Source organism: Eulemur rufifrons, chromosome 20, assembly GCF_041146395.1.
Source record: "Eulemur rufifrons isolate Redbay chromosome 20, OSU_ERuf_1, whole genome shotgun sequence".
NCBI classification, from domain to species: Eukaryota; Metazoa; Chordata; class Mammalia; order Primates; family Lemuridae; genus Eulemur; species Eulemur rufifrons.
This window is the reverse complement of record NC_091002.1, coordinates 26,420,991-26,445,265: the sequence shown is the minus strand read 5'-3', so window position 1 is coordinate 26,445,265 and position 24,275 is coordinate 26,420,991. Positions and strand designations below refer to the sequence as shown.

Genomic DNA, 24,275 nt, shown 5'->3' with positions numbered 1-24,275 from the left:
AAAGTTAGGGCTCATTCTGGCACCTTCCCCACTTCCAAGGTGCCACCCTGCTCTCTTCCCAGCAGACCCGCCTGATGCCCTTTTCAGTTGTCCCCTGGCCCAGCTCCTGGGGACAGCTGTGGTCTCGGGGCAGAAGTCCCTGAATGTACCTGCTTTACACTCTGTGACCATTTATGTGCTTGCTGCATAGTTGCCTGTTCTCTGTCCCCAGACTAGGGCAGGGACAGTATCTGTCTTACTCACTGCTGGGTACCCAGTAGGTGCTCAGTAATAAAACGACAGGAAGAAAAGGCTGAGAAGATGAGGAAGAGAGGTGGGGGTGGGGTGTTGGCAGAATCAAGGATCTGGAGTGTGCTGACTGGGGGGCAGGGGGCGTGGCAGGCCAGGGTATGACCCCGGGCTGTCTTGCAGACCTGCTGTGTGACAGCCCACATGTCCCTACCCCTCCCTGAGCTCAACATCCTGCTCTGACAATATACCTGACCCTTGAAAAGCCACTTTGAGGATTCAGAGAGGATGAGCCCAGCACTGGAAACCTCCAGGAACAAGGGGTCACCCACCAGTCCTGTGACCCAAACTTCAGTTTCTTTACGTGTAAAATGCAGTCAATCTATCCACTTCTTTGGTTGCTGGGGGGCTGTCAGGTCACAGCAAGAGGCAATGACTTGCACAGAACTCTAGCAGGGTTGCCTGAAGGAGCTAGTCTTTGACACCTTCTAGGGGCACCACCTCTGCAGAGCCTGCCTGGATTAGCTCACACACACACACACACACACCCCCCATGCCCAGCTTGCTCTTGCATTGTCAACATGTCACCGCCCTCCTCACACTTCAGCCTCCCCATCTGTGTCACCGAGGGGTAGACTTCATTCTCCTGAGCTCAAACACCATCTTCTTCTATAATCCAATTACCCCTTCTTTCCCCAAACTGCCCGGGCCCATCCCAGGCCCCTGGGGGCTAGTTGTGCACAGACGGACGGACAGACAGCTGGGCTGACCTGGATGTTTGTCAACAGCCCAACGGAAATCTCCTCTTTATGCTTAAAATAAAACCTACATCAAACCTGTCACGAGGGCCCCCATTAGAGCTTCCTGTTTCTGAGTGTCACAGCCAAGGCAGCCTGCAAGAGAGGAAGTACCACCCAGACTCTCCCCACTCCCACCCTGGGAGGTGGGAGAGGCCACCCCAGGCTTTCACCCTTTGTGTGCCCAGCTGGGGCCCTGGTGGGAAGGTGGAAGGAGCTGAGACCTCAAAGCCCAGTGCCAGCCCCTCCCCCTTTCCCCAGCTATTGCAATATAGCAGGAAGGGACCAGATAACAGTGCCCCAACTCTCCCACTGAGGCCCAGGAGGGAGACTGGCTTGTCCAGGATCACCGAGAGTTGGGAGCAACGCCACTCATTTTGTGCTGTCTGGCCCAAGTCCCTCTTCCTCCAAGAACTCCCACTTCCCACTCCCACTCTATGGGTTATGTGACCTCGAGTTCAGGGTTTGCCTTCTCTTATCTTCTTTCCCCTTTGGAACTGGGCAGGGGATGGGGGAGGATCCAAGCACCCCCGTCAGTCCTTCCCCTGGAGGTCCCCTTCCTGGTGCAGGGGAAAAATCCAAGTCCTAGTTCCAGCTTTACCCCAATTCACTCTGTGGCTGCTTCTTCCTCTACGAAGGAGGCCTGCCAGCCTCCCAGGGGAGTTAGGAGGACACCCTCCCCCTGTGGGGCCTGTCTCAGGCCAGGCTAGTTGCTGACCTCATGCCCCACCAGATCTTGGGGTAAAAAATTACTAACTTTTGAAGGCCACACCCATAGACTTCTCACACCCCTTCCCCTGTGAACAAGAAGAGTCTGAAGGCCCAGCCCTCGAGAAACAAGCATTTGTGTTTATTAACCAAGAGAAAGGAAGTCAGAGCAGTGAAGACTCCTAACCAGTCCCTCCTGTAGTCTACCTACCTAGGCCAGCTTCCAAGGACCAGGAAAAACAGTAGATAAGCCCTCTCCTCCCTGCCCCCACCACAGGGTACATTCCTGGGAACCAGGACCCACTGGGTAAGGAAGAGGAAGTCAGCAAAGGAGAGAGGCTAAAGAAGGAAAGAGGAAACAGAGCCACTGGCGAGACAGGCTTGGTGAGATTCGCTGGCCCCTCACTGTCGGTGGGGACGGTGAAGCACCCCAAATGCAGCCCCCAAGAGGAGCCAAGCAGGGGTACACTCATGTCAAACACCTTGTATATGGGGGTGGGGGTGGGGTCCAAAGTCAAGAGCAACTCTCTCCAGGGTCAGTCCTTGCCAGAGGATGCTGGTCCAGCCTCTGAGCCTCTGCCTGTATACCAAGTTCACAAAGGGAACAGCCTCTGTCTGCCCAGGCAATGGATGCAAGAGAGGTCACGGGCCGCCTGCCTCTCTAAGATCTGTCCTGCGGTGAATTCCAAGTCCAGCGAAGGCCTAGCCCTCAGCGGCTGGGGTCTCCCTTGCCTGCCGTAACCCATACAGCCACTTAATCACGCGGGCGTTGCGCTCTACCACCGACACGCCGTAGGGGACACGCTCCCGGGCCCGCTCCTCAACGGTAGCGGAGCTGCGGCGGGAGCAGCCTCCCTCCGAGCTGCCGGGCCCAGCACTGGGCCCGGCCAGGGACACGATGTCCGAGCTGGCCCGTGCCAGGTGGGCCACACCCAATCCCCGTGCCTCCTCTGGGTCCAGGCCGCAGAAGTTGAAAAAGCGCTCAAGGTCAGCTGCTGCCCTAGAGAAGCGCTCGCTCAAGTCTGACTTGGAGCGTTGCAAACCCGGTGGCCGGGCTGGGCTGGAGGCTGCAGCAGCGCCCGGTGACGGGCAGGGCCGGGCAGGTGAGGCAGGCAGGGGGCGGACGTCCACTCGGCGGACCGCAGCCGTAGTAGGCGGAGGGCGAGGAGGGGTGGCTGGGGGGGCCTGGCGAGCTCCCTCTGCCAGTCCAGGAGTACGGCTGGCCTCTGCAGGGGACACGGGACTATCACAAAAGTTGATGAGGCTGCTAAGAATGTCCAGGTCCAGCTGGGGCCGGCGGCCGGGGCCAGGCAGGGCTCGGCGGCTGGGTGTGAGCACTGTGCGGCGAGTCCCAGGGCTAAAGAGTGGCTGTTTGGACAGCAGGGGCTGCACGGGTTGCTGGCGCGTGTTAGCCACATGTAGGCTCTTGACGTACTTGGCCTTGTCGGCCTCCAGGCGCTCCACAGCACTCGGTTTCCGGGCTCCACCGTCCGCTGGCCTCCGTAGCAGGTAGCCGGGGACCTTGGTGCGCAGGCGGAAAGGTAGGGCGGGGGCGGCGGGGGCTCCGGGGCTCAGCGTGTCCACAGGCATGGCTGTTACATACCCCGAGGGCTTCGGTCTGAGGAGACCGGGAAAATGAGGAGACAGAGGTCCAGGCAGAAAGTTGGCAGCTGGACGCCCGCAACGGCTGCAGTGAAGGAAAGAAAAAGAGCGGCTGAGCGCGCTCAGACAAAGGCTCCGCGCTGAGCGAGGGCTGAGCGAGGCGAAGACGCCTTCCCCATTATAAGGTAGAGGCCACGCCCCTGCTTCGCTGAGAGCCAATCAGCAGGAGAAAGCCGCCGCTGAAGGGCCCCGGCCCCACCCACACCCCCTCCCTCCTACCCAGGGGACCAGGCCCAGCTGAGGCAGAGGGGAGAGGTGCTAGAGAAGAAAGACCTGGGAGGCCTGAACAGAAAAGAGCAAAAAAAAAAAAAAAAAAGGCGGGGGGGGGGCGGGGGGGAGCAAAGCAGGCTCCAGGCTCAGTGCTGGGTACCAGCCAGCTCAACCTGTCCTCTCAACGGGCCCCATTTTTCGGATGGGGAAACTGAAGCCCTGAAAGAACACCAAACTCGCTTAAGCCAGTGGATGGTTCTGCCCCTTATTTCCGAGCAAGGAGGTGCTGGCACAGGGGTATTAGGGTTAAGTGACCAAGAGAAGGGCTCGAGCCCCACACCCCACCTGGATTGCCCACAGGAGCCTGATACCACCTCCACCCCTCACCCACCCAGGCAGGAAGCTGTGCTGGGCCATCCACCCGCCTAGACACGCCAGGCCCCAGGCACAGGAGCAGAGTTTGTAGGGGAGGAGCACAGAAAATCCCCACCTCCGCCCCAGTGGAGTCCAGACACCCATCAGCTTCCAGTATGGACCCTGGATGGCCCGCAGTGATGGATGGATGCCTGTCAGGTGGAAACATAAGCCCTGAGCTATGCTGTTCCGAGAGAAGCCGGAAATGCCCAAGATCACACAGCTCTGCATGGAGGCAACCAGCAGACTTCTGATCTGCCAGCAGCCATGGGATGGGCACTCATGGGCAAGACGGCTCCGCCTGGGTGCACAAGCATCCACATGGTTGCCCAAGTGTCAAGGCCTGATGCCAGGCATCAGGCCAACCCTGTCCCTGTTTCCAAGGAAGGGCTGGGGCCACAAAGAGCCATCCCCACCCCCAGGCTCCTTGGAGATGGGAACCTTATCATTTGTAAAATGTTCCAAACATTCTCATCTGTAAAATGGAGGGAAGGGGGTACTTAGTGTAGATATTCCCCGACAGGACTTGCAGTTCAAGCCACCTAGACCTGTGCTGTCCAACTCAATGGCCACTATCCGCATGTGGCTATTCAACCTTAACATTAAATTTAAATTAAACAAACACTTAAAATTCAGTTCCTGAATCACATGAGCCACATTTCAAGTTCTCAACAGCTACATCTGGCCAGTGGTCACTGTACTAGATAGCACAGAATAGAGCATTTCTATCCAGGGCAGAAACCTATATTGGACAACCCTATCTAGACATCCAGGAATCCAGGAAGGGGTGAGCCTGGATTGGGGTGGGCAGGCAGGGATCCCTACTGTGTGCCACACATTTGATACCATCCTCTCCTATAACCTGCCACAAGCCTGTGGGTCATTGTTACCTCATTTTGCAGATGGAGAAACTGAGACTCAGAGAAGTGACTGCCCCAAGTCCCAGAGTAGATAAATAAGACACAAATTCATAGGAAGCCTGCTCCAATCACACTAATTTCTATACTGCATCCTGCTTCTCCGCACAGCACTACCGATCCCCCCTCCCATTTCTTTTTTCCTTATCACCTGTTCAAGTACTATATAATTCATTCTATTATGTTTATGGTTGTTATACTCTTTGTTGTCCCCCATCCCCCTAAAATGTCAGCTCCATGAGGGCAGGGAGTTTTGTCTGTTTTGTTCACTGTATCTCAGTTTCAAGATATTGCTCTTGTCATACAGTAGGTATTCAATAAATATTTACTTACTGATCTGCCTAAGGGAGCCAGATGTGAACCGGCAGACTGGGGATGAACTAGAGGCACGCCCAGCCCACTGCAGGCATATGAGTCCAAGGTGGTAGGTGCAGTGTTCTAGGAAGGTGGAAATCCCAAAGTGCATGAAAACTCTAGATTCTTTTTAGAGCATATTCAATAATAATTTTTAAAACATTGCAAGTACTGGGCAAATAAAATATGTCTGCAAACACATCTGCCCCATCCTCCTCCCTCTGGACCCCCAACCACCAACTTGAGAGCTCTGCAGCAATGGTGAGCTGGGAATAGAACTTTGGGGGCTGTTGGCCCAGAGCCAGGGCTGCTTCCCAGGTAGAAGAGATGGAGTAGATGGGACTGGGACAGGAAGGCTCGCCCCACTCAGGGTCCACCCACAGGAGACCTCAGGCGGCAAGGGTCTGACAGGAAGGGTGGCCTTACAGAGCCCTGCAGAGGCAGCCAGACTGTGCCCCACCCCCGGGCTGACACCTCCCAAACCAGTCCAACTCGTTGGCGGTGGCAGTTCCCTCCCGGGCACCATCAGGGAAAGAGGGAGGAAGGAGGTCAGAGGGGCAGAGCCAGGATAGAAGCCCCAAACACGGCCCTGCTCAGTTCCCCAATCCCTGTGGCCTGATCAGCTGTCCCCAGCGTCCCCACCAGAGGGGCCTGGACAGATGTGAGGGCCAAGCCCAGCTTTGGGGCTGCTAGCCCGCCAGCCTCTGGTTCGCCCACTCGCCCGCTGTGTGCCTTGAGCAAGCAGCTGCGCCTCTTAACAGACTCGGTTTCCTTATCTGTGAAATGCGATTAAAAATAGACCTTCCCGAGCCTCCAGGTCACAGTAAGGATGGAGAGATCAAACAGGTTGAGGACGTTCCCCAGCACCCGACTAAAAGGCGGCACTGCATGAACCAGACTCCCTGTCTTTATTATGACTTTGACCATCCGAGTCCGCAGACCGCCCCTCATGCGGGGGTCTCTAAGCACGCGCCAGAAGGGTCTGTCCCAGCCCGAGCCGCTGACAAAGGAGGCACATGATAGAGGCTAACCAGTGAGCTGACCTGAGCAGCCCCATGTCACAGTTAGGCAAACGGAGGAGCAGAGGCTTCTGCGAGGAGAAGTCAGGGGTCCCAGTCCCCAGATGGGACTCAGTGTCCCCTCTGAGGCCTCCTCTCACCGCCCAACGCCCACCCGCGGATTCAAACGCGGCCCGGGAATGTCCCAGACGCGCCGGCCCGGGGCCCTTTCCTTAGCATCCCCGGCCCACAGCCCCTCCCCACCGGCTCGCCCGGCGTCAGCCTCAGGAGCCGCGGAAGGGAGTGGGGGAAACTCCGATCCCGAGCCTGGCTTCTGCTCTCCCTCACTTCGGGGTAATCCTGGGAACTCCCGGAGACGAAGGGGGCCCCCCGAGCGGGGCGGCGCTGTGTGACACCCGCCTCCCACCGCCCCTCTCTGAGCCCGGGTTGGGCTGGCTCTCAAATCAGGGAGCTGGTGGCACGATCCCTGCGGTCCTGTTTAGGCCCAGAGGTGAATCTCTGCCCGGTCCCCGCCGTCCCGGGGAGGGAGGGGTGCCCGGGCGGGCCCCTACCCCAGCTGGGCGCCCCCGCCCCAGCCAGCACGTACCTGGCTGTGCCCGCGCAGCCGCCGCTGACCTGCGTTCCTCCGGCTCGGCCCACCTGGGGCTCAGGTAACCTGCGTTTGCGCAACTTCCGGCGGCCGCGGGCAGGTGAACCCGCCGGCCCAGGTATCACTCGAAAGGGGGAAGGTAAACCAGGCAGGGGCCAGAATCCGAGCCCCGGCGCGCCGGCAGCCGGGTCCCATCCGCTCCAGGCCCACCCCGGGAAGCTCTTCCCGGAGCCGGGACCCGCCCACCGCACACCTGGCGCACCGGTCCCGGTGGCCGGGCAAGCGCACCCATCTTTGAGGTGGAAAAACTGATTCTCCCCCCCACCCCCGACTGTCACAACGACCGCCAGTTACTGTTCACTGTGCCAGACATGAGAAAGCGCTTTTCTTGGATTAACCCATTTTAATCTTCCCAACAATTCCTATGAAGTGAGCTCTATCGTTGCCCCCCCTTTCACTAATGGAAAACTGAGGCTGGGATGGGCTGCATCTCCAGCCCAAAGTCACCCTGGGAAGTCCAGCCTAGGCAACCTCCTCCAGGCCCTGATTTTACCGGAGTGGGGGCTATCAGACCATCATCCTCCACAGTGGCCCACTGGGTCCCTGTCTGGCCCTCCACCGAGGCAAAAATGGGGGGAGGGGAGAGGAGGCTCCTTCAGGCACTAATAGTAGTAACAGCAAAGCAACAGTAACAATTTTCATAATAAAATAGGAAAGAACTAACCTCTTCTGAGTACTTTCTTTGTACCAGACACTGTTCTAAGCTCTTTATACATGTTAATTGGCTTAACCCCCACACCTACCTGTGAGGTAGGTACTGCTATTATGCCCATTTTACAGCTAAGAAAACTAAGGCTCAGAGAGGTAAAGCCACTTGCCTGAGGTCACGCAGCTGTAAATGACAGAGCCATGATTTGAACCCAGGCTCAACTCTGGGGAGGGGGAAGAAGCAGTGTTTTTAGTGGTGGGCTTTGGCCACTCACCAGATGAGCCACCAAGGAGACTCTTAAAGAATCTACAGCCTCCTTGCCTAGGCCCCAGAGGGAGAGACCACCATAGGAAATACTCCCTGGATATGGTTCTGGGTCTCAGTTTCCTCAGCTGTAAAATGGGGGCAATAATGGCAATGTTTTCCCAACAGAAATCAGATGTCATCATTGCTGTGCTTAAACCCTCCTGTGGCTCCCTTAGAATAAAATCCAAACTCCCCACTTGTCCCTCAGCCCTCCAGGACCCAGGCCTTGCCCAACTCTCCCACCTCATCTCCAACCTCTTTCCAGCTCCAGCCACAAAGCCCTCCCTTGAGGGCTGTTTCTGAACACACCAAGGTCTTTTCTGCCCCAGGACCTTTGCACCAGCCATTCTCTGCCTAGAACCCCTTCCCTCACCTCCTTCAGATCTTACCTCAAATGTCGTCTTCTCCGAGAGGCCTCCCTGACCAACCTGAGAAGCTCCCACCAACTCTCCCACCCATCTGTTCCTTTCCAGGTATTCATCACATCCTGCCACTTTAGATATTCATTTACCTATCGCTTGTTTCCTATCTCCCACTGGACTGGGAGCTCCATCACCTCCTGACACATTTTATTCCTCCAGGGACCAAACACAAGAGGAAACACTATTGACCAAGTAGCCGGACTGGAACCCAGTCCAAAGGCCAAGGCCACTTATCAAAATGGATGCATTCAATACACACAGCCTTTTTGTATGTCGATCATACCTCAATAAAAAAGAAACAAGTTAAACATATCTGTCTGGAATAACACAGAGGTGACGTTGTGTCCTTCTCAGTGCGTCATAGCAGGAGGCATTTGACGACAGTTTGTCCTAACCTTAGGGATCAGCCAATTCGTTGGTTACGGTAGTAGCTACAAGATTTCTCCACTGTATAGTCATAATTAATATTTTTCCTTTGTTATGAATAAATATGTCATGGGAAGAAAAAAGAAAGGCCAAGGTCTCTGGCACCAAGCCTCCCCCCTAATCCCCAATGCTGCTCCTGGCTGTCTCGCTCTTCCTTCTCACTCTTCCTTCAACAGTGAGTCACCCCCATTCAAGCTGGGCTCTGGCTACTTCTAGCCAAGCCCTATTCTTTCTCCAAAGACACCACGTCCAAATCTCTGCACATGCTGGTTCTGCTCCTGCAGTGCCCTTTCCCACTCTACCCCCCTGGCCACCTCTGTAGGGTATAGCATGGACTCCAGAACCCGTTCAAATCCCAACTCCACCAATGATTAGCTAAGAGACTTTAGGTAAGATACTCAACTTCTCCATGCCTCAGTTTCCCCAACTGGCGAATGGGACTTACAACAGTGCCTCCCTCCCAGTGTGAGGGTTGTGCATGACAAATGTCAGCAAGTATGAGCTGTGATAACCATACATTCAAGCAAATCCTCCAGTGCCCAGCTCCTGGGTGAGGCCTTCATCAGCCCAGAATGCTAATCCATTACTCTCAGAGGTTACAAATCTAAGAGTAATGGTTAAAACTGCAGTCACTTGAATAGACATTTCTCCAAAGAAGATACACTAACAGCTAACACGCACCAGAAAAGATGCTCAACATCATCAATCACTAGGGAAATGTAAATCAAAACCACAATGAGATACTATATCACATCCACCAGGATGGTCACTACCAAAAAATATACAAACAGAAAAAAAAAAACAAAAAACAGGTGTTGGTAAGGATGTCAAGAAATCAGAACCTTGTGCATCATTGATTAAAATGTAAAATATTGCAGTCACTGTGAAAAACTCTGGTGGTTCCTCAAAAAATTAAACATAGAATTATCGTAGGATCATCCAGGAATTCTACTTCTGGATATGTACCCAAAAGAATTAAAAGCAAGGACTCAAAAACAGATATTTGTACACCCATGTTCAGAGCAGCATTAGTCACAATAGCCAAAAACAACCCAGGTGTCCATCAAGGGATGAATGGTTAAGCAAAATGTGGTATTTACATAAAATAAAATATTATTCAGTCTTAAAAAGTGAATTCTGACACATGCTACAACATGGATGAAACTTGAAAACATTAAGCTAAGTGAAATGAGTCGGACACAACAGGACAAACACGGTATGATTCCATTTATATGAGGTACCTAGAGTAGTCAAATTCATAGAAACACAATAGAATGGTGGTTGCCAGGGGATAGTGGGAAGGGAAATGGGAATTAGTGTTTATTGGATAGAGAGTTTCAGTTTGGGAAGATGAAAACACTCTGAAGATGGATGGTGGTGATGGTTTTGCAACAATGTGAATGCACTTAAAGCCACTGAACTATATACTTAAAAGTGGTTAAAATGGTAAATTTTATATACATTTTACCACATTCACAAAAAAAAGAAAAAAAAAAAAAACAGTGCAAAAGCTGGAACTGGGCTCCCTGGATTCACGTTCCACCTCTGGAATCATTAAACCTCTCTTGTGCTCAGTTTCCTCTCTGCAAGATGAAAATAAAACAGCAGTAACTACTCTACATCACAGAGTTGAAGGAAATAAATGAGCTCATACTTGTAAAGTACTTAGCACATAGCAAGTGCTCAAGGAGTGTCAGTGATTTTTATCTTTGTTGAGGACATGAGAAGTGTGGTTTCTGACATTTATAATTTTCATGACATTCAGCACTCCCACCCCCTTCCTTCCACCTGCTTCTCTCTTTCCCCAGACTTGAGCAGAGACATGGAGGCCCTCACCTGCCCCCAACAAGGATCAGGAAGGCTCCAGGCAGCGGCCAGGGGGCCAGCTCATAGGGCAGCCCCAGCTCAATTTCAGCCCAGCTGTCCAGGTCACAGACACCCAGCCGGGCATCCTCCAGGGCCACGCCAGGCCCTGAGCTATTTCTGGAGTCTCCCCAGACGCTCGTGCCCTGGCCTGCCCAGGAGTCAGCTTTGCCCAGGGCGGCTTTGCACAAACCTCAGGAAGCAAGAGGTGACAGGCTGTGGGAGGGTGTGGGTGTGGATGCCCGGGTCCATGGATATGCCCACCAACTAGATCTTCTGGGCCTCGGTTTGTACCTGAGGTTGCACAATGGGGACAAAAGGGCTTGCTGTGGGGACTGAATGAGAGTGATATCACATGCAAGGCCTTAGGGAAGGGTCTGGCACACAGGTTGGGAAAGGAGAGGGTTGAGGCAGACCTACAGCCAAGCCCACTTCCTGTCCCAGATTGCCCTCTGCCCAGGCCTGAACTCACCATCATGGCTTCTTATCTCAGCACAGAGATGTGAAGAAACTTGCCCAAAGTCACATGGCAAGTCAGTGACAGAGCAGTACTCTCATAATTTTTTATATATATACTTTACATATACATATATATACACACATATATATAATTTTCAACCAGGTGATACATGCACAAGCCTAAAATTCAAAAACCATAAAGAGAACAAGTAAAAAACTAAAACAAAACAAAACAAAACTCCCATCCTTGTCCCCTAGTTCTCCTCCCTGCAGGTACCACTGTGACCAGACAGTTGTGTATCCTTCCAGGGAGATTTTAGGCAGATACAACCAAGTATGAACATATATTCTTTCTCTTTTCTTACCTGTATGGCATCATGCTGTGTGTACAGTTTTTATCTTGCTCTTTTTGCTCAATAATATATGACATTCTTGGTGCCATATCAATACATAAAGAGCATCCACATCTTTTTTCACAGCTACACAGCATGACTTCCCATCAGCCCCTACCCAGACCACTTAGCATGTGCCCACTTTCTGCCTATTATGCACCACAGGGCAACATCACTGCACCTGTACCATTTTGCCTAGAGTGGGACAGGTGGGTTGGGGGGATACACTCGCAATGGTGACAGAGATGGGGGGACTATGCTCCACAGAGGCTGTCTGAGTTGACCTCCCACCAGCAGAACACACAGCAAATGGTCAGGAAATGTTAGCTTTAGTTGTTATCTTTAATACTGAGGTTTTGGGCACCCCTAAATTTTGCACTGGTGATGAGTACCTCAATCACTTCATCCTAGACTCTGCCATACAATACATTCCCATGGAAGAAGATAATAAATCACTAATAAGTAAAACATATAGAACATAAGATAGAGTAAATGCTTTGATAAAAACAAAACATGCCAGGGGAGGGCAAGGTATATGAAGTCAATAAATATTTGTTGAAAGAATAAACGAAAGACTTGTGAACTCCCTGAACTCCTCTCCCCAAAGCCAGGAGGAAAATCAAAAGGAGAGAGGATAAATAACTCCCTTGTGAATAGATGCAAGACTCTCAAATCCAGTGATTGTGAGTGTCAAGGATTCTAAGATTGAAGCCAGAGGGACTAGGAGCCAAGCCCTGTGTTGCCAAGGGGCTTAACTTCTTAGAACCTCAGTTTCTCCATCTACAAAAGGAGACCAACAATATAGCAACCTGAGGTGAAGGGGGAAGGGTGGGCGCTGGATGTGTTCCCAGGAGGCAGAGCAGGAACTGGCCTAGACCCGGTGCTCCACCTGGGAGAGACCCGGCCCCAATCCCACTCCAAAGTCTCTGGTGCCTAGCAGCTTTGGTTTAGGGGCTGACTCTACCCCTTCCCTCAGCTGGGGAATCTGCTACCCAGCTACATCTAGCTCAAAAATGTCAGTCCCATCTGATCCTCAAAGAGAGGTTCTCTGAGAGGGGAAGCGCTGGCATTCAGAACCTCGTAGGCAAAAGGGCCCCAAATGAGCCCTGAGTCCAACCCCTGACGTTCTGGATAAGGGAGGACCGATGTCCAGGAGGGGTATCCCGAGGACGGTGAGAGGCGTGGGGGACAGGTGATACAGCCAGGGTTCCGCGGGCCATGTCCCTGATGATAAAAGGCTGAGAAAGTGACCACTAGTTGCCCGTCTGGGCCTCTCAAGGCAAATCTAGATCCGCTTTGACTGCGAGGTGGAGCGGAAAGACTTGAATTGGATTCTCTGCCAGACCTCGCCGGGCCAGGACATCTGCCTCTCTGAGCCTCAGCCTCCTCATCTGTGAAATGGTACGCAGATACGACTCCGGGAGGACGCATACAGCAGGCACTCAGTGAACAGAGCCCCCTGACCCCGGGCTCGTGCCCCAGACCGCCCACGCCCTCACCTGGAGCCCGCGCTAGGCGTGTCCCGGCTTCTCCCGTGCGGGGATTGGAGAGGCTGACAGCTCGGACCCGGGCCGGGAGTGGCCACTCCCAACGCGGCCCAGGAGGCCCCGGCCCCGCGTGGGGACCTCTAGGGGCCTCTTCGGAGGTGCCCTCCACACCAGTGATGAGCAGGTGGCCCTGACTGTCGGAAAGCCACCACCTGAGCGAAGGTCCCCGGGGCCCTGAGGAAGGGGAAATGAGCACGCTGCACTCCCCCGCCCCATCGCGGGAATGGTTCGCCCCGGACTTCCTGATTGGCTCCTCGCTTCCGTTCGAACGCCGCGCCGCCCGGGTTGCCAGGCGACCGCTTAGCTTCGGCCGCCTGCAGGAAGAGCGCGGCTCTGCAGCCCTGCTCCGCTCCGCCCAGCTGGCCCCACGTGCTTCCGGCCTCTGCTTCAGCCCGGGCGCCTGGTTCGTTCCCTTCCTTCTCCCTCCCCCTTCCAGCGGGGACTTCCTCAGGGTCCCCAGCTGGAAGAGCACTAGTCAGAGCTCCTGAGCCGGTCCCTAGTCCTGTCTTTGAAGCCAACTCGCTATGTGACCCGGGGCAAGTCCCTTCCTCTGTTTCCCTAATTGCGTAATGATGAGTGAGTGTGCAAATGTGCATATCCAGCAATTCCGAAATTTACAAAGGAAATGACCAAAGATATGAGCAAAGATTAATATTGTCCAGCGTTATTCATCACAGCAAAATAATAGGATCGACTTCACTGCCTACAGAAAGGGGGTTGATTAGGTAAGTCCATTCTGGGGCAGAGAGCTAACTTAATTGTGCTTTTTATATGCCAGGTAGCTTTACACGACATAACTCTTGTCAGGGCTTATGACATAACCCTCTGAGACAGTACCTTTTTTTTTTTTTTTTAATTATCCCCACTTTCTGATGAGGAATATTATGCAGCCATTAAAAATGATGTAGTTAAAAGATATTTAAAGATATGGGGAAATGCTAAGGAAGTATTAAATTCTTAAAAGCACAATATGTTTCAAAGCACTATGTACAGTATAAATATATGTTAAATTCATAACTGTAATATATATGTATATGTAATAATTTCTAATAACTGCAGTTACTTTCTTCTTTGTGTTGTGGATTTTTCCAAATTTTCAACACTTGAATATATCAACAACAACAAAAAAAACATTTTTATGGAGATTAGAATAAATTAATTGTAAAAGCCCTTGAAGGTGAGGAAATTTTACAGATATCAGTCACTGTCTGGGTCTGCATTGCTCAAGTTGGAGCCAGCGTCTGTTTTCTATTCCAGCAGGTGTCTTTCATCCTTTGATTGGATTGTCAATAATTGAGCACTTACTGTGTACATGCCTTGGACAGACAGAGGAGAGGGCTAATAATATATCTATAGCTAATAATGATTGTGCACTCTGGCATGGACACCAACCAAATCAGAAGAGACAACCATCATAGATAGGGAATCTGTATCTGTGAGGACTAAGTATCAAACCTGGCATTAACTGCGCCCCCTGCTAGATTGTGTTCAAGGCTTTACACACATTATCTCATTTGACTTCATGACTATCCAAGGACAGAGATCCCATTATTATTTTTACATCTGAGAAAACTAAGGTCTGTCTGAATCCAGAGCAAGTCTTTTTAACCACTCTGTTCTATTCCCTTGTAAACATGGAGAACCGGTTGGCAAGGGGAATCCTGTGATCCTATAAGATACAAGAGAAAACTGAGCAGGGCAGATCTAGGCTTGGTACTTCCTGATGCTTACACAACTTCAGGGCACTTCTTTAAGAAAAGTAATGCTAAATTACAAATAAATTAAGTAATAAAGAGAATATTTGAGTAGAAAGAGACAAGAAACCCCAACAAATGACAAATTCCACAAGCATTAAAAAATCCCAGAAAAATAACATTACTTTTATGAATTACCTGTTTGACATACATCTGTAATGCTTACCGTAAACTAGCTCTGGCTCCATGTATGCATTTTAAACCTCTCCTCTACTGCAATATCATTGTGGCATTGAGCTCTGTAAGACACTCACATATACTGATATATGACCTCTGACCCTGCAGCGGCATGTCACAACGCCAAGTTGAGTCTGCTCAGTGCACTCAGTAAGGGTATTTCTGGAAGCCATTTCTATACCAGGCCAGTTAGTAATAATTTAATTATTCACAAAAGTGACTGGAAATAATATAAATATATCCCACTAAACCCAAACTAAAGGTAAGATCCTCTTAGGCAGATACCTAAACTATTCTCACCTACCTCAACGTCAACTCACAAAAGAAGTTGGAGTAGAAGGAGTTAGAGATTTTAACAGAGTGAGGTTAAAATGCTTTACTTTGGAAATTTTTACAGAAGCACATGACCATGTGAACACATCACCCTGGTGCCTCCCAGACCTTGGTTTCCCTGTCATTAAACGGGAATGACAACAATGGTGTTGATCAGATTCTTCTCTGAGATATGTAATTTAATCAGGGGTTGGGAGATCTGTGAGATGCGTGGATAAAGGCCCTGCTGACCCTGCATCTGCAAAGTTAGCCTCTCCCCTGCATACCCTAGAGCTTAGAATAAACAAGACAAAACAAAACCCATCAGCCTCATTCCAAGATTAAGAAAGTGAGGCAAGCGGAGGACAGAAGGAACTTTGCCAGGATCCCAAATTAGGCCACATAAAGAGAAATCATTTGGGTACACTACGGGCATCTACGTGCCAACAGCATACTAGTGATGTCCTCTATTTTCAAGAATTTATCAAGCACCCGGTACCAATTCAGAGCTATTCAAAGCATCTTAGTCCTTCCCTCCCCCGACCTTGAGCGTGGGGAGGGAGAGCCCGTAAGAATAAGAAAGTGGACAAACTGTCAATACCTGCACCCAGATCAGAGGGAGCTGGGCCATCCTTATGGCCTCATCCTGATGCAGCACACAGGCGACAATAACATCTCGCCCTGTTGACAAGCCCGTGGCTCATTCAGCATGTGGATTTTGCCTCCTCCAGAACCCTGACCTTGGCAGTTTTCTCCACTTAACTCGAAACTGAGATGAAATCAGCCTCAGATGTCAGCTCTCTGTCTCCTGTGCACCTCGTGGCTCTATTATCATTTGTTTAATTTAATTTAAAGGGTGTTCTCTTTATATATATTTACTTGCATCTGAACCTTTCTGGATTGACCCACTAGAAACTGGTCCCAATGATGGCTTGGGCCGACTAAGGGACAAGGGAGGGAGGAAAGCTTTTTAGAAAATATTTTTTATATCTTTTGGATTTTGTACTTTGTAAATGTATTATCTATTTAAAAAAAAATAAGTAACATATTCTATGAAAGAACACAATAAGGAAGTGAATAAAAGAAAATTCAGCCTAAAATATGTCTTTCCAAACACTGTGGGTGAGAAAGTAAATGGAGATGTCCTTTCTGGAGGACAATGCAGGCACATTTCTAAAATAAATAAATGCTGCATCAATGGGCCTGTACTCTAATCCAGCAACTGTGCTTTTAGAAATTGATCCTAACCAAATAATGAAGGAGATTTAGAACGATTTGACAAGAATATTTACTATAGCATTGCTATTGACATAAAAAAATAAGGGGGGGAGGTGAGGGACAACCACAAGTTAATTGCCTGGCCACAGGGCTATGGGAATGGCAAATGGAACAATGGGATTCTCTCAGGGTCTCCCACAAGGTCTCATCTGAAGGCTGGGTGAGGCTGGTTCACCTTTGTGGCCGGCAGGTTTGTGCAGATACACACTGGGGGCCTCCTTCCCTCTCCAGATGGCCTACACCACAGGGTAGCTTCACATAGTGGCATAGCGTCCTCATGGCGTAGCCGCTGGCTTCTCTCAGAACCAGCAAGCCCCGAGATCACAGAAGTTGTGAAGGATTTTATGGCCTGGCCTCCGAAGCCACCCACCATCACTTCAGACATCTTCTATTGGCTGAGCATGTGGGATGTGAGATACAGACATACCTTGGAGATACTGCAGGTTCAGTTCCAGACCGCTACAAAAAAGTGCATATCACAATAAAAAGCAAGTCACACAATCTTTTCGGTTTCCCAGTACATACATATAAAGTTATGCTTACCCTGTACTGTACTCTGTTAAGTGTGCAATAGCATTATGTCTAAAAAAAGTACAGACCTTAATTAAAAATATTTTATTGCTAAAAAAAACACCACTTTATTGCTAAAAAATGCTGACACAGAGACATGAAATGAGCACATGCTGTTGGAAAAATGGCACCAGTAGATCTAATGGGTGAAGGGTGTCCACAAACCTTCAATTTGTAAAAAAAACACAGTATCTGTGAAGCACCATAAATTGAGGTATGCCTATATGTCGGTGTGGCCACCCTGGGGAAATGCACTCTGCCACCCCAGGTATAGCCAGGGCCGAGGACAACTGAGCAGACAGGGCAGCTTCATAGACAAGGGCAGGTGGAGAGGAGTGCAACAGCCAGAGCAAACATTTGTGGTCATGGGCAAATTCCTTTATCTTTCTATGCCTCAGTTTTCTCTCCTGTAAAATGGGAGTTAATGATGCCTGCTTTCCAGGCCTGTGAGAGGCACAGATGGTGCCTGTAGGCCACCCAGCACCCTGGCTGGCCTTCAGCATCCTGCGGCTGCTGTTCTTAGGTGGTTGCTTCATTAGTGTGAGCCCGTGAGGCAGTGTGTCTTGTGGTATCACCACCTGTCCAAAACCATCAAGGGCTCCCCAGCATGCTCTGAAGATCATGGCCTTTGGGAGCTGATCCTCGTCACCCTCATCTGCTGCCACACCCTCCCCTTCAGCCCACCTGGCTGCAGCCACTGGCCCTCACACTGCTTTGCAAATACTCCAAACCACCTCGGGCCTTGGGGCCTTTCCACTTGCTATTCCCTCTGTCTGGGCCTCTCTGCCCCCAGACAGTCACCCCGCTGCTTTCTTACCTCCTTCTGTGCCTCGTCAGGTCTCTGTTCAAATGTCACCCCCTCTGGGGGACCCATCCCCACCCCACCCATCATTCCTGTTACCTCTCTGCACAGTGCTCCAACCTCCTGACACGTGGTGTGTTCCAGGCTTACGTGCTGGCTGTCTCCTCCACCAACCGTGAATGCCAGAACGCAGGGTCCACACTTCTCTTGCCCACTTGTCCTGAAATTAGAGGTTCCCCCATGCACGTCACAGTATTAAAGGCTCTGAGAAGTACTGAAGCAGAAACACCTCCTTCTCTTTGCTTATTCCTTGTTTCCCAAACATATATAACCCTGAAGCCCTGTGTTCACACAGCACTTGGGAAACAATCCACAAAAGTAATGAACGCTATCTCCAGAAGGTGGGTATCCAGGATGTGACAAGGGATACTTCCTCCTCTACCATTGCCCCCTTTAAAGCACAGGGTGTTTCCCCAGGAACTGGACCACCCAGACACAGGGAATGTCCTCTGTATTCAGTTCCGCACAGCCCGGGCCTCTCCAACCGCCAACGCCTACGGAGAACCAGGCTACACCTTCAAAAGAATTGGGTCCAGTATCCTATGGTCACATTCCAGGTCTCAGGACACACCCCACCAAGCCCAGACACACTGTGGGCCCATCTTTAATGGGAACAATAATTTATCATCTATGATGTAGGCAGTCAAATCAAGTCCTTGAGATGATGCTGGCAAAACCTTTAGCACAGGACCTGGCCGGGCATGGCTCTGTATGTGTACATTATGCTAATGACGACAACAGAGGGCATGAGTCTGCTTAGGTTGCCATAACAAAGGACCACAGACAGGGTGGCTTGAACAACAGAAATGTATTTCTCACAGTTCTGGAGGCTAGATGTACAAGATCAAGGTGCTGGCTGATTCGGTTCCTGGTGAGGGCTCTCTGCCTGGCTTGCAGACAGCCACCTTCTCCTGTGTCCTCACATGGCCTTTCCTTGCTGCATGCATGGAGTAATGGGGAAGGGGAAAGGGAAGGGGGGAGAGAGAGAGAGGGAGAGAAATCTCTCTTGCTATTCTTATAAGGCCACTAACCCCATCATGAGGGCCCCATCCTCATGGCCTCATCTAACCCTAGGTTTTACCTCCCAAAGGTCCTATCTCCAAACACCATCACGTTGGGTGTTAGAGCTTCAACATGGCTATTTTGGGGGCACACAAACATTAGTCTATAACAGAAATTATACAGAGCAACCATGCAGGGTCCTGACTAGATGTCCTCAAATCCTGTCCAAAAACACACGTGCTCGCGCGCTGCAGCCAGCTGAGCCAGACACCAGTGTCACCAAGCTCACGGTTCTTGGTCCCCGAGTCAATAGAAATTGGCATGAGACTGAAAAAGGAATTTATACAGGCAAGGCTTGGGGGGAAGTGGGGGTGCTTTTGCTTGAACAAAAGTGCTGGTTAAGGAGCAACCAGACCGGCTCTCAGAACAAAGGGCCAGGGAACTTTGAAAGGATAGGGAGAGAAAATTTGACGCTAGCATTGAAATCTCAGCATGTGGAGGCAGAGTTTTGCTGGCAGCTGCCCATTCTGCCATCATGCTTCTTCATACATCGCATGTCACATTAGCGTGTTCAATCTCCACCCTTGGGCGTGATTTCTTGCATTAAAATGTGGCAAAAAGATCTATGAGCAGCCAACTTTGGGCTTCATCTTGGCAGTAACCAGTTCGTGCTGGCTCTGACTAGGGTCGGGGGACCCCTGCTCCAGTGGTTGCCTGTCCTGTTAAAGAAAACAGAGCTACCTTCTATGGAACCTGCCGTTAATCAATCTCAGAGCTTTTGTTCAGTATTGTAAGCAGGTTTAAGCTTTGGCTCAAGGCTCAGACAGGTAGCCAAAGTCCACCTCCTGTACTATCTCACCAGCACAGAAGGACAGGGGACTTGCAGCAAACAGTCTTCTGGAAGTCAGGGGCGGGCTGACACCTCAGGGAAGCAGAGGAAGGAGGAGGCAGACAGGCCTGAGGCCGGGGGAGGAACCGGCCCAGGCTCACCCAGCAGCTCTGTTCCTGAGCCCGTCACACCCCAAGGGTCAGAAATGAGGTTTGAATCTGAAATTCCAGAATTTTTAAATCCTGAGGTCTTCAAATCCTTAGACTCCCCTCAGTCACAATCCCTGTACTCCCACCACCCTCGGCTCTTAGAGTCACGGACTCTGAAAGCCGAAATGTCCCCTATGTCATCATCTAAGGCAAAAGGAAGTCAGAGCGGAAGGAGATGGAGGTCTTCACAGAGTCAGGTTAAAATCAAACCCAGTGTTTCCCACAGTAGGGGAAGGGAAGGATGACAATTTGAAATTGTATACATCAAATAAATCCTCTCAGGCAGTGCCGCCCACTAGAACTTTCCATGAGAATGCAATGCTCTGTATCTGTCCAATACTGTAGCCACTAGCCTTGTGTGGCTCTTGAGACCTTGAAATGTAACTAGTACAACCAAAGAACTGAATTAAAAAAATTTTTTTCACCTTACTTAATTTAAATGTAAATAGCCACACGGGGTCATGGCCACCATATTGGACAGTATAGCTCTTGGGTCAAAATTATTTCCTCTGCAATTCTCTTCAAAATATTTCTTCTTGCCTCAAAAAGAAGGGCTTCTGTGTAAGAAGTCTTCTTATATCTGCTAATTTTAACGAAGAGAGGAGGCCTCAGACTTGGGGTTAAACTGGAATTTTATTTATTTCATTCTCAAAAATTTGTCTTTTTGAAGTGAATTATACATACAATAAAACTCATCAACTTTAAGTGGACAGTTTGATAATTTTTGACAAATGTATATAAATCTGTCACCACCACAACAATCAAAAAACAGTTTCCGTCATCCGGAAAAGTTTCTATACCCTTTGGTCAAATCCCTCTCCCCGACCCTGGCGAACACTAATCTGTTCTTTTTCTCTCTAGTTCTGTCTTTTCTAGACTATCCTATAAATGGAATTATACAGTATGTAAACTTTCGTGTCTGCTGTTTTTCACTTGAGGCTAGACTAGAATTTAATAACATTGTTTTATTTCCATTTCATTATTTTTCTCAGTATTTTTATAACTGTGACAAATGAAACTGGTTTTCCTTTTACAGAGCTGATATGAAAGTTCTTTTTAAATTGAATCCATTTAAGTAAAGGAGAGTAAATTCATTTTTAAAACATTAAGTGGATATGGCAACAATTAGAAAAGTGGGACATAAGGCACTAGCATTTGGGAAAGTTACATTTGACACCCAGGGAAACCAAGGCCCAGAAAGGGAAGGTGACCTGGCCTGGATGGCACTGAGCAGGTGGCAGGAGCAGGAGAGGACAGATGGAGAAGGCTGGGAGGACGGGCCTGGGTCTCCCCTAGGGCTGGGGGCGGGGGCTCTCCCCTCCCCCACTCCGCAGCCTGTGCTGACAGAGAGGTCGAAGGTCAGAGGCTGGGCCTGACAGATGGGATTTTGCTGGGGACGGGGTTGGTGAGGGGGGAGCTTTGTCCTCAGATCCTGCAGCCCTCTCAGGAAATCAAACGACCTTGTCCCCATGGCCTCTCCCCAGCCCCAGATGCCAGGGCCAGAGCGGTGGGGGGTGGGGCCCCTCCTAAACTGGAATGTCGTGGCCTGGGGACAGAGTCTTTGTGGAAACTAACAGCCAAGAACCTCTACCCAAGACACTGACATGGGCCTTACCAGCTTTCAACTCGACCCTCCGCTGCACATGCAAATCAGATGCAAATGAGCCTGCGGGCTGCGGAGTCCCAGGACACCTGGGCCCAAGGCCCATGCGCTGCACACCCTCACGCTAGAGCCCGGCATGACTCGGGCTCACCTGGTCTCCTCCTGCAGGATGCTGCGTCTGAGCCTCAGCCGCTCTCACCTCTCCCCCGCCCCCCACCCAGCCAGGCAGGCCATTTAAAACATAAATCTGGTCCCATCTCCTCTCACTCTAAACCTTCCATCTGCCCCCTGCGCCTGGGGACTGCCCTTCTGTCCTGCCCCAGCCCTGCCTCCTCTCGGACCCTGTGGCTGCTCCAGACCCCTGCGCCTGGCCTGTCACACAGATCCTAGCTGGTGCTCGCCACGGAGCCTTCGCACACGCTGTTCCTGCTGTCACAAATGCCTTTCCCGGAGTTCTCTCCCTGCCCGCTCCTTCTCATCCAACTCCCAGCTCAAATAAATGTCACTTTCTCAGCAAGGCCCTCTTAACACTCTCCTCTGCAGCCCCTGTCTGTCCTGCACACACAAATGACAGCTGGAATTATTTCCCGTTTGTTTTCTTGGGCTTCTTTCCCTCCCACGCCCGAATGTAGGTTCTACTGGGACAGAGGCCTGGTCTGTATCTCCCATGCCTAGAATACCGCTTGGCACACAGTAGGTGCTCGGTGAATTAATGAAGGGCCAAGCACTCATTCCAAGACCCCTGAAGAGGCAGGCACACTGGAGTGGGAACTATAGCAATAATCATTTGTTCATTCAACAAATTAGTTGTGCTCCTACTATGTGCCAGAGGCTGAGGCGGGGGCTGGGGCTACTGCAGGGAGCAAGACAGGCTGCTCTCTGCTTTCCATGCTCACGCCGAGGAGGGGTAGAGACAGAGAATCCCGCAGCGGAGGGCAGTTCTGAATGATTACAGGCAGCTGTGGGACCCAGAAGAGGGGCCCCTAATCCATTCCAGAGGCCAGGGCAGGCTTCTAGGAGGAGGTGACATCTGGGCTGAGGTTCGGAGAGTGAGCTGGGTGTGGGGTAGAGGGAGACAGAAAGATGTTTGGGCTGGGGGAGGTAGGAAGCCAGGTCACAGAGGTCACAAGAGTCCTCAGAGCCCTGTCCAGTGTGGGAGACAGGACAGAGTGGGAGGCCCTGTCCCCTTTTACAGACAAAACTACAGAGGCCCAAATCAGAGCACGAACAGGCCCACACCCTGCAGACTCTTACCACTGTGTCAATGTGATCATCCAGGAACACCAGGTCTTGTCCAGAACCTTCTGAGGCCTCAAGCACCTCCCTCACCTGGGGAAGGGGCCACTCTCCTATCCCCCACCCCTGCAGACCAACTCTGACTTAATAAATGGCATTGACCCCAGCCTGGAGACAGGGATTCCTTTTCTGAGTCATTTTCAAGTCCCATCAGAGCAGCCAGGAAAAGGCTCTTGGCTGCTGCTCTGTCCTTGGTTAGCAGCCGCTAATCGGCTCTAGAACAAACAGCAAGTCCCAGCTACAGCTCTGGGCCCGGGCGCTGCGTCTGGCTAAAACGTTGTGTCCATTTCCAGAGATACCGTCTATTCATGCCAGAAGATAACCCGCTTTTCATTTAGTGTATCAAGTTTCTTTTCACAATAAATCCTATGTCAACTGGAAAACATATTTTAGGGATGATTGGGGAAATCTGTGGTGGGTTAAATAGTAGATATCAGAGAACTGTTAATATTGTGGGGTGAAATAATGGTTCTCTGTTATTTGGGGAAATCAATGGTCTTGTTTTTTAGAGATGCAGACTAAAGTATTTGGGGATGAAAATTCATGATATCTGTAATTTACATTAAAATACTTCAGAAAGAAATAAATGATGCAAATATGGCAAAATGCTAACATTATAGGTGGGTGTTGGGTATATCATTTATAATGTCATTCTCTATTTTTCTGTGCAACTAAAATTATTCTAATTCCATCTAAATGAGTTGATTTAGAGAAAACGTTAAGAAAACAATCATCACCGCTGACCCTGGGTATGGCCAAAATTGTGAACATGAAATGAGGACGGAAGAACACTGGGTGCGACAGGAAGAAACTTCTGGGTTGCAAAAGCCAGCCCTATATCTGGGAGGCCCGTGGGCCCCATGCATCCCTTCCCCTGTCTGCGCCCCTTCCCCTGGGACACCCTGATCCTCCGCCCCAGCCCTGGCATCTGGTGCTCCGCGTGGCTCCGAGGGCCTGGCTGCTGACTGCCTGCCTTCCCCAGGACATCTGCTCTCAGGTTCGGGGCCAGGCAGGAAGCCAACAGCTTAGCTGTCCCCAAGCCCTGGGAGGCCCTGCCAGGGTCTGGGGTGGGGACGGGCCAGAATGGCCCAGCCCCTCCTCACCAGCCCATCTCACCCTTTTGAAACTGGGCCTGGGCATCTGTCCTCTCACTGTCCACCTCACTGGAGAGGAAGGGAAACAGGCCAGGGGCCTGACCCAAGTCCCCTGTCTCGGGGCCTGGACTCTTCCTAGGGACCCAGGACACACAACACTCCTGCAGACGGAAGAGGTAGAGAGAAGGCCTAGGGCACAGAAAGGTCCAGCAGCCAGCCTCTGGTCCCCAGCAAGTCAGAGTCATGAGCAGAGGGTAGGGGACAGGA

At 50.9% G+C, this 24,275-nt stretch overlaps 1 protein-coding gene across 1 annotated transcript; it reads right to left on the bottom strand.

Moving 5' to 3' along the window:
- Positions 1–1,856: 1,856 nt before the first annotated feature.
- Positions 1,857–13,210, bottom strand: FAM110A (family with sequence similarity 110 member A). Its single transcript, XM_069496071.1, has 2 exons — positions 12,975–13,210; positions 1,857–3,420 (listed from the first exon to the last, which is right to left on the bottom strand). The coding sequence occupies exon 2, from the start codon at positions 3,321–3,323 to the stop codon at positions 2,436–2,438; it is 888 nt and encodes a 295-aa protein (XP_069352172.1). The 5' UTR covers positions 3,324–3,420; positions 12,975–13,210; the 3' UTR covers positions 1,857–2,435.
- Between the last annotated feature and the right edge of the window lie 11,065 nt (positions 13,211–24,275).

What these genes read in the sequence shown, in the direction of transcription:
- FAM110A (XM_069496071.1), bottom strand. Translation starts at nt 3,323, where the DNA reads ATGCCTGTGGACACGCTGAGCCCCGGAGCCCCCGCCGCCCCCGCCCTA.